The sequence below is a fragment of the Macrobrachium nipponense genome, chromosome 31 (assembly GCF_015104395.2).
Source record: "Macrobrachium nipponense isolate FS-2020 chromosome 31, ASM1510439v2, whole genome shotgun sequence".
Taxonomy (NCBI): domain Eukaryota; kingdom Metazoa; phylum Arthropoda; class Malacostraca; order Decapoda; family Palaemonidae; genus Macrobrachium; species Macrobrachium nipponense.
The window spans coordinates 15,785,388-15,799,725 of NC_061093.1; the positions used below are offsets into that span (position 1 = coordinate 15,785,388).

The window sequence follows — 14,338 nt, forward strand, 5'->3', positions numbered from 1 at the left end:
TTGAAATTCTGTCGGGACGACCGAGTCTATAGCTAAGTATATATCTGCCAGGTAAGTATGTACAAAACTTTATTGTATCTTAACAATATCATTTTTGTCTCTGACCAGTTTATCAAGGGAAAAAGGATTTAAAGTTAAAATGAAGTTGTATCATTGAAGGTGAACAAAGTCTAGAAAATTATTTCTATTATTTCAGTACCACCTTTTTTTGAGGGTCAGTTAAATTTTATCCATAAACTTAGATGATTGCCCCTTTTAATCTCTTTCAAAAATAAAACCATTTAGCCAATATTTGAAATCTTCAAGGCAGAAACAACAATACAAGACTGAAAAAATGTATTGATAAAAGTTCTCAAAATGGGAAGGAGGAAAAAAAAGGCAGAGATGTGGAGTCCACTAAAAACCAGCTATATGGCTGCTGTATCCAGGAAAGACAAAATACTATCACCAAATGGACCCAAATAACCAAGGTTTAATAGGGACATATGAAAGGTATGTAAACTGGCAAAAGTTGCAGTTTTCACAAGGCAGGAAGGTAGACAAACTGATTAGGAAGGCCAAGTTAGAAGATGAAGATGGGATGGCACCTAGAGCAAAGGAAAATCTCAAAGCATTTTCTGTATATGCATACAGTAGAAAGCCAGTCAATAGTACAATATGGTTGATGAAAGATAAAGATTGCCGTGGTATAGTTGTGATACAGGTATTGCAGAACTATTAGATTAATACTTTTGTTGTGTTTACCCAGAGGAATACACCAAATATACATAGGAAATGAACCCTTATTACATTAGGATACAAAAAAATTAAAATTAAAATTAAAATTGAACACTAGTAAGTCCCCAGGTTCAGAGGCATTCCACCCAAGGGTGATCAAAATATAGAAGAAATTGCTTATCACTCCTGTGACATTTGCATGCATCCTTGGAGTAAGGAAAGGCAGCAAAAGATTAGAAACTGCAAACTATTGCTCCAGTTTTGAATTGTTGTAAAGATGAATCATGAAACTACAGGCTTCTCAGCATGACTTCAGTTTCTTGCAAGATACTAGAGTGTAATAGAAAATGCCTAAGTGAGACCTTTATAATAAAATAGCTTGGATTTTATAATAGACGTTTTCCTTATCATTTTTAGAACGTGATAAATGTTGAATGATAGATGTACTACTATACAATAGTATTTGGCTTTTAGAAGGCATTAAAGGTACTAGATAAAAGATTGTGTGGCAAAAGCTAGTAGTTCAGGCATCATAGATGAAGTATGAAATTTGATAGAAGGCTGGCTAAGTAACAGAAAACAGAGCTGTAACTGGTCATAAGTGGTACTTCAGGGTTTGTTGCTTGGCCCTTCACTTTTCATATGTTCATGAATGACCAGGAGTTGTGGCTGACTAGCAAAATAATCAAGTTTGCGGACACGACAAAAATGGTTATCTGTGCTGATAATTGTACTACAACAAGAAATGTCATAGTCTTGAGAAAATGGATGAATGGTCAGTAAGTATATGTGACCATTATTCGTGTATATCCTTTCTGCTCGCAAATATTCCATTAATCTTGTTTTTATTGCAGGCTCAGCTACGCAATGAAGATACTAAACCTGATCCAGATTGTACAGTCAATGGTAAATGGGCACTCAGGACAAAGCTTTGTGTTGAAGTTCTTGCTGTTGATGCAAGTGACGAGTATGTTTTGGTGGGCACAAAAGGAATAACACTACCTGACACTTCAGCAGTCAGATTAGGGAGGGCAAGTCAAGCTATCAAACCACCTGTTCTTAAGTAAGTGTTTGCTCTTTATGGTAAAATTATGGAATACTCTTGAGACTTATAGCTTTTTATCTTCTTCAGTTTGGTTCATTATCTAGAAACATTTTAATCATCCCATATTTTACTTTGTATGAATTACTTTTTGTTATGTTTTAAGACCATCTGATCATCTGATCTTTGTAGTGATCTGTTTTGGAGCTCATATCATCTAACCCTTTAACGCCGATTGGACCTATTAAACGTCGACATAAATTGTCTGTCGGGTGCCGATTGGACGTATGGTACGTCGATATAAAAGTTGTTTTTAAAAATTCGTGGAAAAATACTTATAGGCCTACCAGGTGAAAACTTTTGAATCACACGCCTTGGGGGATGCTGGGAGCTCACGGATCAAGGCGTTGTTTTGTTTACAATCGTTACGCAGGCGCGCAAGCACGAATTTCTTTCTTTTCGCACTAAAAAGTATCAGTGACACATCTCAAAAATTATTTTGTCACTTTGACATAATTTTTGCACCATTTTAAATTATCTGTTACATGGAGTATTACATATGAAAATGTGCGCAATTTCATTTAAAATACAACAAAAAAATACTCATGATTGTAGCTTTGATCAGTTTTGAGATATTTTCATATAAGTAACGATAAGTGCCAAAATTTCAACCTTCGGTCAACTTTGACTCTACCGAAATGGTCGAAAAACGCAATTGTAAGCTAAACTCTTATATTCTAGTAATATTCAATCATTTACCTTCATTTTGCAACAAATTGGACGTCTCTAGCACAATATTTTGATTTATGGTGAATTTATGAAGAAACTTTTTCCTTACGTCCGCGTGGTAACTCTTCCGATAAATTTTTTCGTGCGATTGTTGTAATGTTTGCACCATTTTAAATTTGCAGTTACATAAAGTTTTATATATGGAAATGTGCGCAATTTCATGCACAATACAACTAAAAACAACCCATGGTTGTAGCTTTTATCAGATTTGAAATTTGTTCCGATACGTAATACAAACCATCCGTCCTTTAACAATAGGAAGTAGCTAACGGCAGCTGGAACATTCGTAAGCTTCGAACAAGGGGAGAACGGTAGTTAACTGCGGCTGGGAGGTAAACAAATCACTTTTGCTTTCGGCCGTGGTGTGACAAGACGTGTTCGTCATCGCTCTGCCCGCTATCGTCGTATGCTTTGGTTTTTTGTATCAGCCCTCTTTCTGGTTTGTTTGGTAGTGAATGAAATTGTAAGTACTGTACTTTCATTTTGTTTATTACATTTTATTGATAAACAATGGATCAAGAGATGGAGCTTTCGCCGCGCCCCCCAGTCGCCCGTAGAGTGTGTCCCGGGCTGGAGGGGCGTAAGTGCGGCGGATTCCGCTCCTTCGTGGATGTAGATCCTCACGAACTGTGTACTCGGTGTCGGGGGCGAGAATGCTCCCGAGCCGAGCCTTGTGTTACTTGTCTAAATTGGTCCGAGGCGCAGTGGGTTCTGTACGAGGGCAGGAAGAGACGTAGGCCTATAAAGGAGTCGTTGGAAAGCTCTCCAGCGACTCCTTTGGTAACGGACACCTCGTCTTCCTTCTTGCCCCCCGGTCAGCCCCCACGTTTTGCGCCTTCCCCTGCTGGGGGGGTAGCGGAGTCCTTCTCCTCACTTGATCCGTCGAGTGTGGAGGAGGGCGCTTGCTACCCGGATGTGCAATTGTACTCGGGGTCTTCCGTCCGCTCTGGGTGGGGTTCGTCTCCCCCAAAGCGCGAGGGAACCCCTCTAACTAACCCGACTGTTGCTTCCGCAGGTGTGCCTTCCGCGAAGGACGACCTGGGACAGGTGTGGGTGTCGCTGGGATTGCAGGGAGTGCCGAGCATCCAGGGGCTAATCCAGCTGTTGGCGGGGTCGGCAGTGGTCACACATGGTGTGGTGACCACTACCACAACAACTATTACTACTCCAGCCTATGGCTTGCCTCCGCACCTGGTCTACACGCCACATGTGACGACCGTGACACCGACAGCGGCGATACAGATGCCTCTCGCTGCCTTGCCAAGGAGAAGCGTGCCACCTCCACCTGGGTTCTTTGTGCTGCCGACCCCGGACTTCCGCTGCCCTAAAATCTCTCCTCTAGACTTGCCGCCAGTACCTAGAATGCAGGTAGCTGCCGACAAGACGCTTGGCTCTCCTGATGCTGCTGCCGTACCTGTTGCTGTGCCTGCCGCTCCCGCTGTTCCAGACGCTGATGCTCCTGTTGTTCCTGCTCCTGTTCCTGTCGTTCCTGCTCGTGGTGGTGCTGCTCCAGGCTCAGGTCTTTCCGGACAGGTGCAGTCGGGCCCTGTTGCTTCGGCAACTGCCCCGGCTCCCTCCTGGATGGAAGACCTGACGTCTGTCCTGCGAAGCCTGACGAAGAAGAGGAAGGTGTCGTCGTCGTCTTCATCGTCTTCTTCGTCGTCTGTTGCCTCCTCTTCCCCTTCGACTTCTAAGGCTACCAAGCCGAAGAAGAAGAAGGTTGCCTCCTCCCCCCTTAAGAAGGCTCCTTTGGGACCTTCTAAGGGCCCGTCTTGCTCCGGCGATTCGGGGGGCTCTTCTGCTGGTCCTCGGCCTGTCTCTTCCTCTGCAAAGACGAAGCAGACGGGGACCAGAGGAGTACCAGCTTCAGCTGGTACTTCCTCGCCTGGTGTTAGCGGTTCTGCCGCTAAACCAGGATCCGTCTCGGCTTCTCGTTCGCGAGAAGTACCGAGTGTACGGTCTCCCGCGGGAAACCGTGCAGCCGAAGTCTCGACGCCCGAGTTCACTCGCCGTCAAGACTGAGGTGCGGAGCAGAAGACTGGCGAGAGTCGTGCAGACGACTCTCGCCAGGCCAGCGGACGCTCTCACAGCGACCAGCCGGCTGCTCAGGTTGACGTGACGGTCTCCGACCGGCCATGGGTCGAGGTGAGGAAGAGGTCCCCGCAGCCGTCGGTACCAGCCGAGCGGCTCGACGCGCCGAGAGGACGCTCACCGGTCTCACCGCGACAGCGAGCCTAGCAGGTCGCCTGACCGCCGCTCCCACCGGGACCGGGCGGATACGGCAACCAGCAGCAGCTCGTCTGATGCTCGGGATCGGGGTCGACGTTCTCAGCCGAGCCACTCGCCTCAGGTGAGCGGTGCGGCCAGGCCTGCTGCTCGATCACCACCGCGGGTTGGGATCAGCCGCAGCCCTCCAAGCACGCTGGTCCTGCCAGCGAGCGAGGGGGGAGCGTCAGGTCTGCCTCTCCAGTACCTTCAACCTCCTCGGGATTTGCCGGGAGGAGCGAGGTATCTAGGAGTGATCGCGAGGGGTCGCCTCTCGTGATCCCGCTGCGACGCCGTACGCACCAGGCATGGTTCTAGGATCGGCCAGGACGTACGCGCAAGTAGCTGGAGGCAACCGCGAGGGGTCTGTCGCTGTTCCTCCTTCTGAAGGAGGAGCGTCTCAGGATCTGTTCTTGCTGGAGGGACTGGACGGTCCTACTCCTCAAGACGCAGTTACTCCCAAGATTCAGAGGAACTTTGCCGAGGTTATTAAGCTGATTCGTCAGCATAATGACCTTGGGGAAGGATCGCCGCTACCACCAGCAGAGCCCACGTCCAGGCTCGAGTCATTTTGGGGCCCGAAGAGGGAACCCAAGATGATGGTGGGATTGCCGCGATCGGAGCTTGCAGACTCGGTCCTGGACCAAGTGGAGAATCTCGTCTGAGGGCGAGAGGACTCGCTGAAGTCCGGTCGGTCTTCCAAGCTGCTTCCACCTCCTCTACAGCGTCAGAGGCATTTTTATGTGCCATCGGAAGATCCGATACCGCCGAAACAGGTTAACCTGGAGTTAGCGAGGCTGACTCCAGGTGTGTCCCTGCAGCAGCTCCTGTCGGAGAACCTCTGGTTCTCGCAGCAGGAGGCACTCGACCTGGAATCTACCGCTATGGCAGCATTCCAGGCAGTCTCTTGGCTGGATTTGTGGTCCCTCACAATATCCAAAGTCGCGGCCGGCTCTGGGAGCTCTGCTCTTGAAGACGACCCGGCGTTCAGGAGACTGTGCCAGTCTGGAGGAAGAGCTATCTCTTACCTCCCCCATCAGACTGCTAACCTGTGGGCCAACTTGGTTCTTCGTCGTAGGGACGCAGTCCTTACCCGAGTGACCAAGGGGGCTGGGCGTGAGTCGGCACTCGGTCTTCGTAACGGACCAATTAGGAGTTCCACCGCTCTCTTTCCTGGAGAGATGGTGGACGCTGCGATGGAGAGGCGGCGCACTGATGACAGTGACTGCCTGGTTCACCAGGCAGTCTCAAAGGTTTCTGGGCAATCTCGAGTAACTGCGGCTAAGCCTAAGAGTTTAGCTGGCGCTTCCACGGCTGCTAAGACAGTTGCCCCGCCTAAGCCCTGTGTGAAGACTCCTGTTGCTTCAACTTCTGCTAAAGGAGGCCGTAACCAGCCCTCCTCCCAGACCTCCTTTCCCCGAGGAGGTGGTGGGAAGAAGTCAAAGCGAGGTGGGAAACGCTAGGGACGGCATTCCCCCTCACCTGCTGCCGGAAGTGGGGGGGTGCCTAGCGAACCATTGGGCAACTTGGCAGCGCTACGGTGCCAAGACCTGGATAGTAGACGTCCTTCGGGAGGGATATCTACTACCCTTCGAATCTCGGCCCCCCCTCATCTCCAAACCGGTCCATCTACAAACCTATGTCCGGGGATCATCAAAGGACAACGCTCTTCGACAGGAGATCAAGACCATACTGGCGAAACGAGCTGTAGAAATCGTAGAGGATCAGTCACCGGGCTTTTACAGCCGCCTTTTCCTGGTGGAGAAGGCAACGGGGGGCTGGCGTCCGGTGATAGACCACTCTCCCCTGAACCGTTTCATTCGCACGACTCGGTTCACGATGGAGTCGGCACGATCAGTGCTCGACTCGATCAGGGGGAACGATTTCATGCTTTCAGTGGATCTGAAGGACGCGTATTTTCAAATACCCATCCATCAGTCCTCCAGAAAGTACCTCCACTTCATCTTCGACGGGACGGTGTACCAATTCAGGGCACTTTGTTTCGGTCTGTCAACCGCCCCACAGGTGTTCACGCGAGTGTTCACTCTGGTGTCTGCTTGGGCCCATTCGCACAGGATACGTCTTCTGAGGTATCTCGACGATTGGCTGGTCCTGGTGAGCTCCCACTCGCAGTTGCTGCAGGACAGGGATCGGCTCCTCAAGTTTTGTCACGATCTGGGGATTGTGATAAACTACGAGAAGTCCGATCTCGAACCCAAGCAGAAGATGAAGTACCTGGGAATGCTGATCGACACGGTAGCAGGGCAAGTCTTTCCTGCAGACTTGCGGATCAGCAAATTCAGGGAGGCAGCCGGCCGGTTCCTGTCTCGGCAGGAACAGGCAGCACAGCAATGGCAAGTCGTGTTCGGCCATCTGTCGTCACTCGAGAAGTTAGTCCCTCACGGGCGTCTTCACCTGCGGTCTCTCCAGTGGAGACTAAGGGAGAGTTGGTCTCAGGCAAAGGATCCACCTTACTTCCCCGTGGCTCTCATGGAGAAGGTGAGGCAGGACCTATCCTGGTGGCTCGACGACAAGAACTTCTTATGAGGAGTGCCCATCCGCACTCTCTCTCTCTCTCTCTCTCTCTCTCTCTCTCTCTCTCTCTCTCTCTCTCTCTCTCTCTATCTCTCCCCCTCCCCCCCCCCCCGGAGATGCTGCTGTTCTCAGACGCATCGACCGAGGGATGGGGCGCACACCTGGAGGAGTTGCTGGCTGCAGGTGTGTGGGACCATCACGACAAGCACCTTCACATCAATGTCCTGGAACTCAAGGCGGCGTTCTACGCTCTCCAAGAATTCCAGGACCGCTTGGTGGGACACTCGGTGGTGTTGATGTGCGACAACACCACAGTAGTGGCATACGTCAACAAGCAGGGGGGCCTAGTGTCTCTTCCGCTACACCAGTTGACCGTGCAGGTGCACGAGTGGGCCGCGGCTCACTCGATAGAGCTGTCAGCACGCTACATTCCAGGCAAGAGGAATGTAGTAGCGGACAAGCTCAGCCGTCGGGATCAGGTGATAGGAACCGAGTGGTCTCTACACCCAGACTTGGCGGAAAGGCTCTTCAACCTGTGGGGGCGACCGGTCGTAGACCTGTTCGCTACCCGGCACAACAGAAAACTTCAGGTTTTCTTTTCAGCCGTGCCGGACCCATGGGCAGCTGCAGAGGACGCTCTCCAACACCCCTGGGACAACCTCTTCGTCTACGCCTTTCCTCCCTTCTGTCTGATTCGGAAAGTGATCAGCCGAGCGCTGACCACCCCGAATCTCAGGATGATCCTGGTGGCTCCCAAACGACCTCAGGGCGTTTGGTATCCGGACCTGCTGGCTCTCTTGCGGAAGCACCGAGAGAGCTGCCCCTTTGGCACAACCTTCTAGCCCAGCCACACGTAGAACAGTACCACCAAGCAGTCCAGTCCCTTCAACTTCACGGCTGGCTGTTATCCACCATCTCTTGCGAACGAGAGGCTTTTCTCGTAGCGCAGCAACAGAGATGGCTGGATACGTCCGACAGTCCTCTGCAGCTGTGTACCAGGGGAAGTGGGCCGTCTTCTGTGGTTGGTGTCGTAGACGGGGTCTGTCTCCTCTCAGAGCCACTCTTCAGCAGGTAGCGGATTTCCTCATTTTTCTTTGCCGAGAGAAGCTCCTCTCAGTACCCACAGTCAAAGGATACAGAGCCGCCCTGGCACTGGTCCTAAAGCTGAGGGGACTGGATATCTCGAATTCGTTCGAGATTTCCTTGCTTATGAGGAGCTTCGAAAGGTCTTGCCCACCCAGGGAACTCAGGCCCCCTGAGTGGGATGTGACTCTCGTCCTTAGGAGTTTGACTCGAAGACCCTTCGAGCCACTCCGAGAGTCGTCAGACAGGGATCTGACCCTCAAGACCCTCTTCTTGCTGGCCCTGGCATCGGCGAAGAGAGTAGGGGAACTTCATGGTCTGTCTTTCGATGTTAAACACACCAGGGGATGGGGATCTGTGACGCTCGATTTCATCCCGAGCTTCGTAGCCAAGACTCAAAATCCGTCGATCCCTGACGACAGGTTCCAGTCTTTCCCGATCCCTTCCCTAATGGACTTCACCGATAACGGTGCGGATGAGATGCTGCTTTGTCCTGTGAGGGCGCTACGGCGCTATCTGAAGAGAACTCGACATCTCAGGCCTGAGTGTCAACGCCTCTTCGTTAGCACTGGGGTTACCAAGAAAGAAGTATTCAAGAACACGCTTTCTTTCTGGCTACACGAGGTGATCAGGAGAGCGTACGAGGCTGATGGTAGTGACGACATCCGTACGCTCCGACCGAGAGCCCACAAAGTCAGAGGTATTGGACCCTCCTTAGATTTCCGTAAGAACTTCTCCGTGGCGCAGGTCCTGAAGGCAGGTGTCTGGGCCAACCAGACCACCTTCACGTCCTTCTACCTTCGGGATATTGCCCACAAGTCCTTGGATACCTTTTCCTTGGGACCTGTGGTGGCTGCTCAACACGTTGTGTAAGCTTACCCAGCACCCGAGCAGGCAGAACAGCATCGATTCCTGGTATGACTGGGAGAATGAATGTGCGAATGAGTGTGACTGGCTTCTCTTCACCATCTATCTCTACCTCTCCCTGTGGGCAGAGGGACACGGTCGTCACCATGCTGGAAAGGAGTCAGATGCAGGTAAGCTACTCGACCGAGCTCCATCCTATCCCTTTCATTAGGGATAGGAGCGTATATCCACCACTTCCTCCTACAAGGGGGGGGAAGTGGATGCCTACATGAGACAAATCCATGACTTTATATTTGCTCCTGTACAGGAACAAGTTCTTACAATGCTGGTACGAAGAGATACGCTTGCCTCTCTCTTAGTACTCGGCCCAGAGGTCTGACCATTGATCCTGCGGTGCACACCCCGATCAATCGGACAGAGGCTTGGATCCCTCCCTCGCTCGTACGACCAGGGAGGCATTCCAGGGATGGACGAACACCAGTCTGTTCATCAAAAGACTCAGATTCCTCCCACCAAGAAGTGAGTCTTCCTATTGTTAAAGGACCGATGGTTTGTATTACGTATTGGAACAAATGACAATTTGTCGAAAATTGCATTTTTCCTAACTATACAAACCTGAGGTCCTTTACATATAGTCCCTCCTCATGCCACCCCTCACTCTGCTTATTTTGCATGGGCCAAAGCAAAAGTGATTTGTTTACCTCCCAGTGACGATCGGACAAGCAGTTAACTACCGTTCTCCCCTTGTTCGAAGCTTACGACCGTTCCAGCTGCCGCTAGCTACTTCCTATTGTTAAAGGACCTCAGGTTTGTATAGTTAGGAAAAATGCAATTTTCGACAAATTGTCATATTTTCATATAAATAACGATAAGTGCAAAAATTTTAACCTTTAGTCAACTTTAACTCTACCGAAATGGTCGAAAAATGCAATTGTAAGCTAAAACTCTTATATTATAGTAATATTCAATCATTTACCTTAATTTTGCAATGAATTGAAAGTCTCTAGCACAATATTTCGATTTATGGTGAATTTATGAAAAAAAAAAAAACATTTACGTCCGCGTGATAACTCTTCTGAAAAAAATCGGAAATTTTTTTGTGCGATTGTCGTAATGTTTGCACCATTTAAAATTAGCCGTTACATAAAGTTTTATATATGAAAATGTGCGCAATTTCATGTAGAATACAAAAAAAATGGTTGAAGGTTGTAGCTTTTCTATTTTTTGAAATATTTGCATATAAATCACGATAAATAAAAAAAACCACGTTCGGTCAACTTTGACTCTACCGAAATAGTCGAAAAACGCAATTGTAAGCTAAAACTCTTACAATCTACTAATATACAGTCATTTATCTTCATTTTGAAACAAATTGGAAGTCTCTAGCACAATATTTAGATTTATGGTGAATTTTTTAAAAATACCTTCTTTCCCTCCGCGCTCCGATTCGCGGCCGCAAATCTCCGAAATGCGTACGTCGCATTCTCCTAATATTTGCTCCTTTTCATATTAGGCATTTTATAGAGTTTCATATATGAAAATGTGTGCAAATTCATGAAGCATACAACAAAAAATAATTGAAGGTTGTAGCTTTTCTCATTTTTGCAATATTTGCATATAAAAAATTATATAAAAATTTTGACATTTGGTCAATTTAACCTCGTCCGAAATGGTCGAAAACTGCAATTCTAAGTTAAAACTCTTACAGTATCATAATATTCAATCATTTGTCTTCATTTTGAAACAAATTGGAAGTCTCTAGAACAATATTTAGATTTATGGTGAATTTTTGAAAAAAAACAAAACATTTTTTTACGTCTGTGCGTTACGAATTCATTCATCATTTTGTGATAATATTTTTTCTGTGTTGCTTTGATCGTTTTACAATGTGTTATATATCAAAATAATTGAAATTTAGTGTACAATACAACAACAAAAAAAGTAACTCCTCGTTACCTTTAGCCGTTTTTTGCACAGCTCGATTTGAATACAATTATGTATGAATTTTTTTTTTTTGCTACCATATATCGTATTATTTATATATGATAATGATTTTTTTTTTTTCATTTCTGATGATTGCATCTAAACTTCAGGCAATGACAAAAAAAGGAGCCAAAAATGAACTCTTAATTTTGAAAACTAAGCGCGCTGTGATTTTTTGAAAAAATTATTTTTTCTGCTTCTGTGCTCACTCTAAACCCGCCTCGGCATACGGTGCTCACTCTAAACCCGCCTCGGCATACGGGAGACGTTTTGGTTTTTAGGGCTTAGGCGTAAGAGGGTTAAAATAAGTTAACCAGTTCAAACTTGACCATACCTACTTAGCCTAGTCTAAGTGGTTGGTTGATAGACTAGTCTAGCACCTTTGAATGAGTCTCTTCCATCCTGGCCTAGTTTCTAAGTATTGAAGACATGAAGTCATGAACCTAGCCTAGCGGGTTCAAGCTTCAGTTGACTGAAGTGGGTCATTAAACTTCATGAGTTTTGGAAAAGGAAGGTTGAGAATTTCCCATTGTTCAAGAGTTTGAGGTTGGCAGTATAGGGTTCCTCTTTTGGAAGGTAACATATTGAACATATGTCCTTACATTGCAACAGATCACCACATAGGATGTTTCACGGTTGGAAAGTAACATTCCTTTGCAGAATGAGCCCTGTCCTGTAACAGGTTAATTCCTTGGACAGTAGGATAATTAGGATGTGTCTGAGTAGAATATATTATCATAGGACATTCCTTTGGGTTTTCCCATGATATTGTCCGTATATACTTGAAGACCTACGTAGGACCTGTCTACTACAAGGTTCTCGCTTTTCCAGCAGGCTGAGGATTCCATTTGGGATGCTGGGAACAACCTGTAGGTTACACAAGCCCTCCGTTCTACCTGGTCCATCATATCCTGAACAGAGGAAGGGGTTCCAGTAATTGAGGAGGACCCAAGATGAGTGACTGATAAGGTTTATCTTAGCACAGTATCTTGTTTCAAACTAACAGTTCTAAGATTTTGGGTGCAGAGCTTCAGCTCTGATGTAAGACGACTTCAGAGTTCTTTGTCTCACATATACAAAATGAGCCTTCGACCATGACTGCCTTTATAGAGGAGGTTTCTGTCCATTATAGGCATTCTGTCAGTAGACAAAGACCTTGTGGAGCTCTTGTCAGAGCAGAGGAAAGTCTGTACTTACCTGTATGGGGATACACATTTGACTGGTGATTGGGTCATCTGGTAAGTGAATATCACTTCACACTGAGTAATCTTCAGATGACTCAAGAGCATTGAACTGGCTTATCGGAGTAGACTAACTAGGGTACTACTGAGCCCATACACCACCAAGGAGAAACTGTCAGATGATATCGTTAGTGACTTGAGCATTCTGCTGTCTTTAACTTGAGCAACCCAAAAGAAGGGTGATACCAAGAGGGGGGGAACTCTTCATTTGACTGTTCACATCATCCTCCAGTGACAGTGGCCAAGAAGTAGCTGTAGAGCAGCTCCCTCCTTCAGGGTGGGCACAGGTTTTGGCTGAGAAGAGATGTTAATGTGCTGCCTATCCCAGATTGGCTTCTGTTGAACATTCAGATGAAGAAAGAGGATTCATTTATTGTTGAAAATTTGTTTGACTCATGTGACCCAGAAGAGGACATCAGACAATCTTGATCCTTCCATGGTTTTTCTCATCTGTTTATTGCTACAACACGAATGGTAAGAGTCTACAATTACAGAGGTAGTCAACTCCTATCGAGTACAAACTCCTTGTTGTACACTACAATGGGGTCTGTGCTTACTTATATGAAATGTTGGCATTACGAGAGCCTTGGTCTCTTACTCTCAAGTCCTCAAGTGCTCTCTTGAACCACTGGTACAAATAACCAATCTGGGATATTCAGCAACATGGACCTCACATGTTAACTACTATTCAGCCATATATGAGTGAGGACTTATGATTTAACCGGTTTTCCAGCTGGCACTAAGATTATCCTATTGTTAAGACCAAAGTTTTTTTAGCTATGAAAAATACAAAATAAAAAAAAAATCTGTCATATTTGTAGCTTTTTCATTGAACCAGTTACATACATACTTCCCACTTCCCAGCCCAGCTGATCTCATACCCTTATATCCAGATTACTCAAAATGCAAAGCAGTTGACTAATGACTACCTGTGGGTCCAGGTAGTCCATATATTAAGCTATAACCAATCTTCAGTCTGTGAGGTAAAGACTAGAACTTGAGGGCTTTCAAAGGTCACAGATGCGCACATATATGAAAGATGTGTTGTATGGAAGAAGCTAAATGTCTTATAAATTCAGTTTTCACATATCAGGAAGTATTGTAGCCCTTTTAATTATATTTTTTTATAATATCATGATGATGATGATGATAATGTTATTTATGTGATTTTTGAAGGCAGATGTTGACTGAAAAATATCTTTACAGGTTGATTGAAGATGGAAAGGCGTCCTATTCTCAGGCATTAAGAAAGTTAAAGACTTTCAAAAATCCCAGATCAATCAAGCATTTGTCCAAGAAATTAGGTATTGACTTATTTCAGCATTCATCATTAATGAAGACACTTAGGTAAGTTTTAAATTAATCATATGTCTGTTAGAAAAAACTACATAATTTTAATGCACCCAAATCTGATCTGTCTATTGTTTTAGTTATACTGAGTGGTGTTTGTATTGTAGTTTCATATGTTCATAGCAAAATTAGCCCATTGTTTACAGTTGCCTGTATGGCCTAACTTGATGAGGAACTAGCTTAGGTTGTAGTTACTCGACTTGTGAAACATCCTTCGCCGGTGTGAGTAACCTCTCTCACTTTGCATAGTGTATTACTGTTTATGCTTTAGTAATGCACAATTAAATTCCAATATACACAAAATTCATCCATACACATTTACTAGATCAGGAACTAACAAATATCTTGGACATGAACGATAAAAAAAATACTAATGATGATGAAAATAGCTGACCAGTTGTGAGTAGTGTACAAATGCAAGTGCTGTGTACAACAGTAAGTGCCAGGTGTATAATTGACATATTTC

General features: G+C 46.2%; 1 protein-coding gene across 3 annotated transcripts in view; it reads left to right on the top strand.

Moving 5' to 3' along the window:
• Window positions 1-14,338, top strand: part of LOC135206645 (tetratricopeptide repeat protein 14-like) — a 273,980-nt gene that overhangs the window by 93,541 nt on the left and 166,101 nt on the right. For all 3 annotated transcript variants that reach the window (XM_064237996.1, XM_064237998.1, XM_064237997.1), the window contains exons 6-7: window positions 1,572-1,780; window positions 13,729-13,869. In XM_064237996.1, coding sequence (XP_064094066.1) covers window positions 1,572-1,780; window positions 13,729-13,869 — 350 coding nt within the window. The remainder of the gene's footprint in view (window positions 1-1,571; window positions 1,781-13,728; window positions 13,870-14,338) is intronic.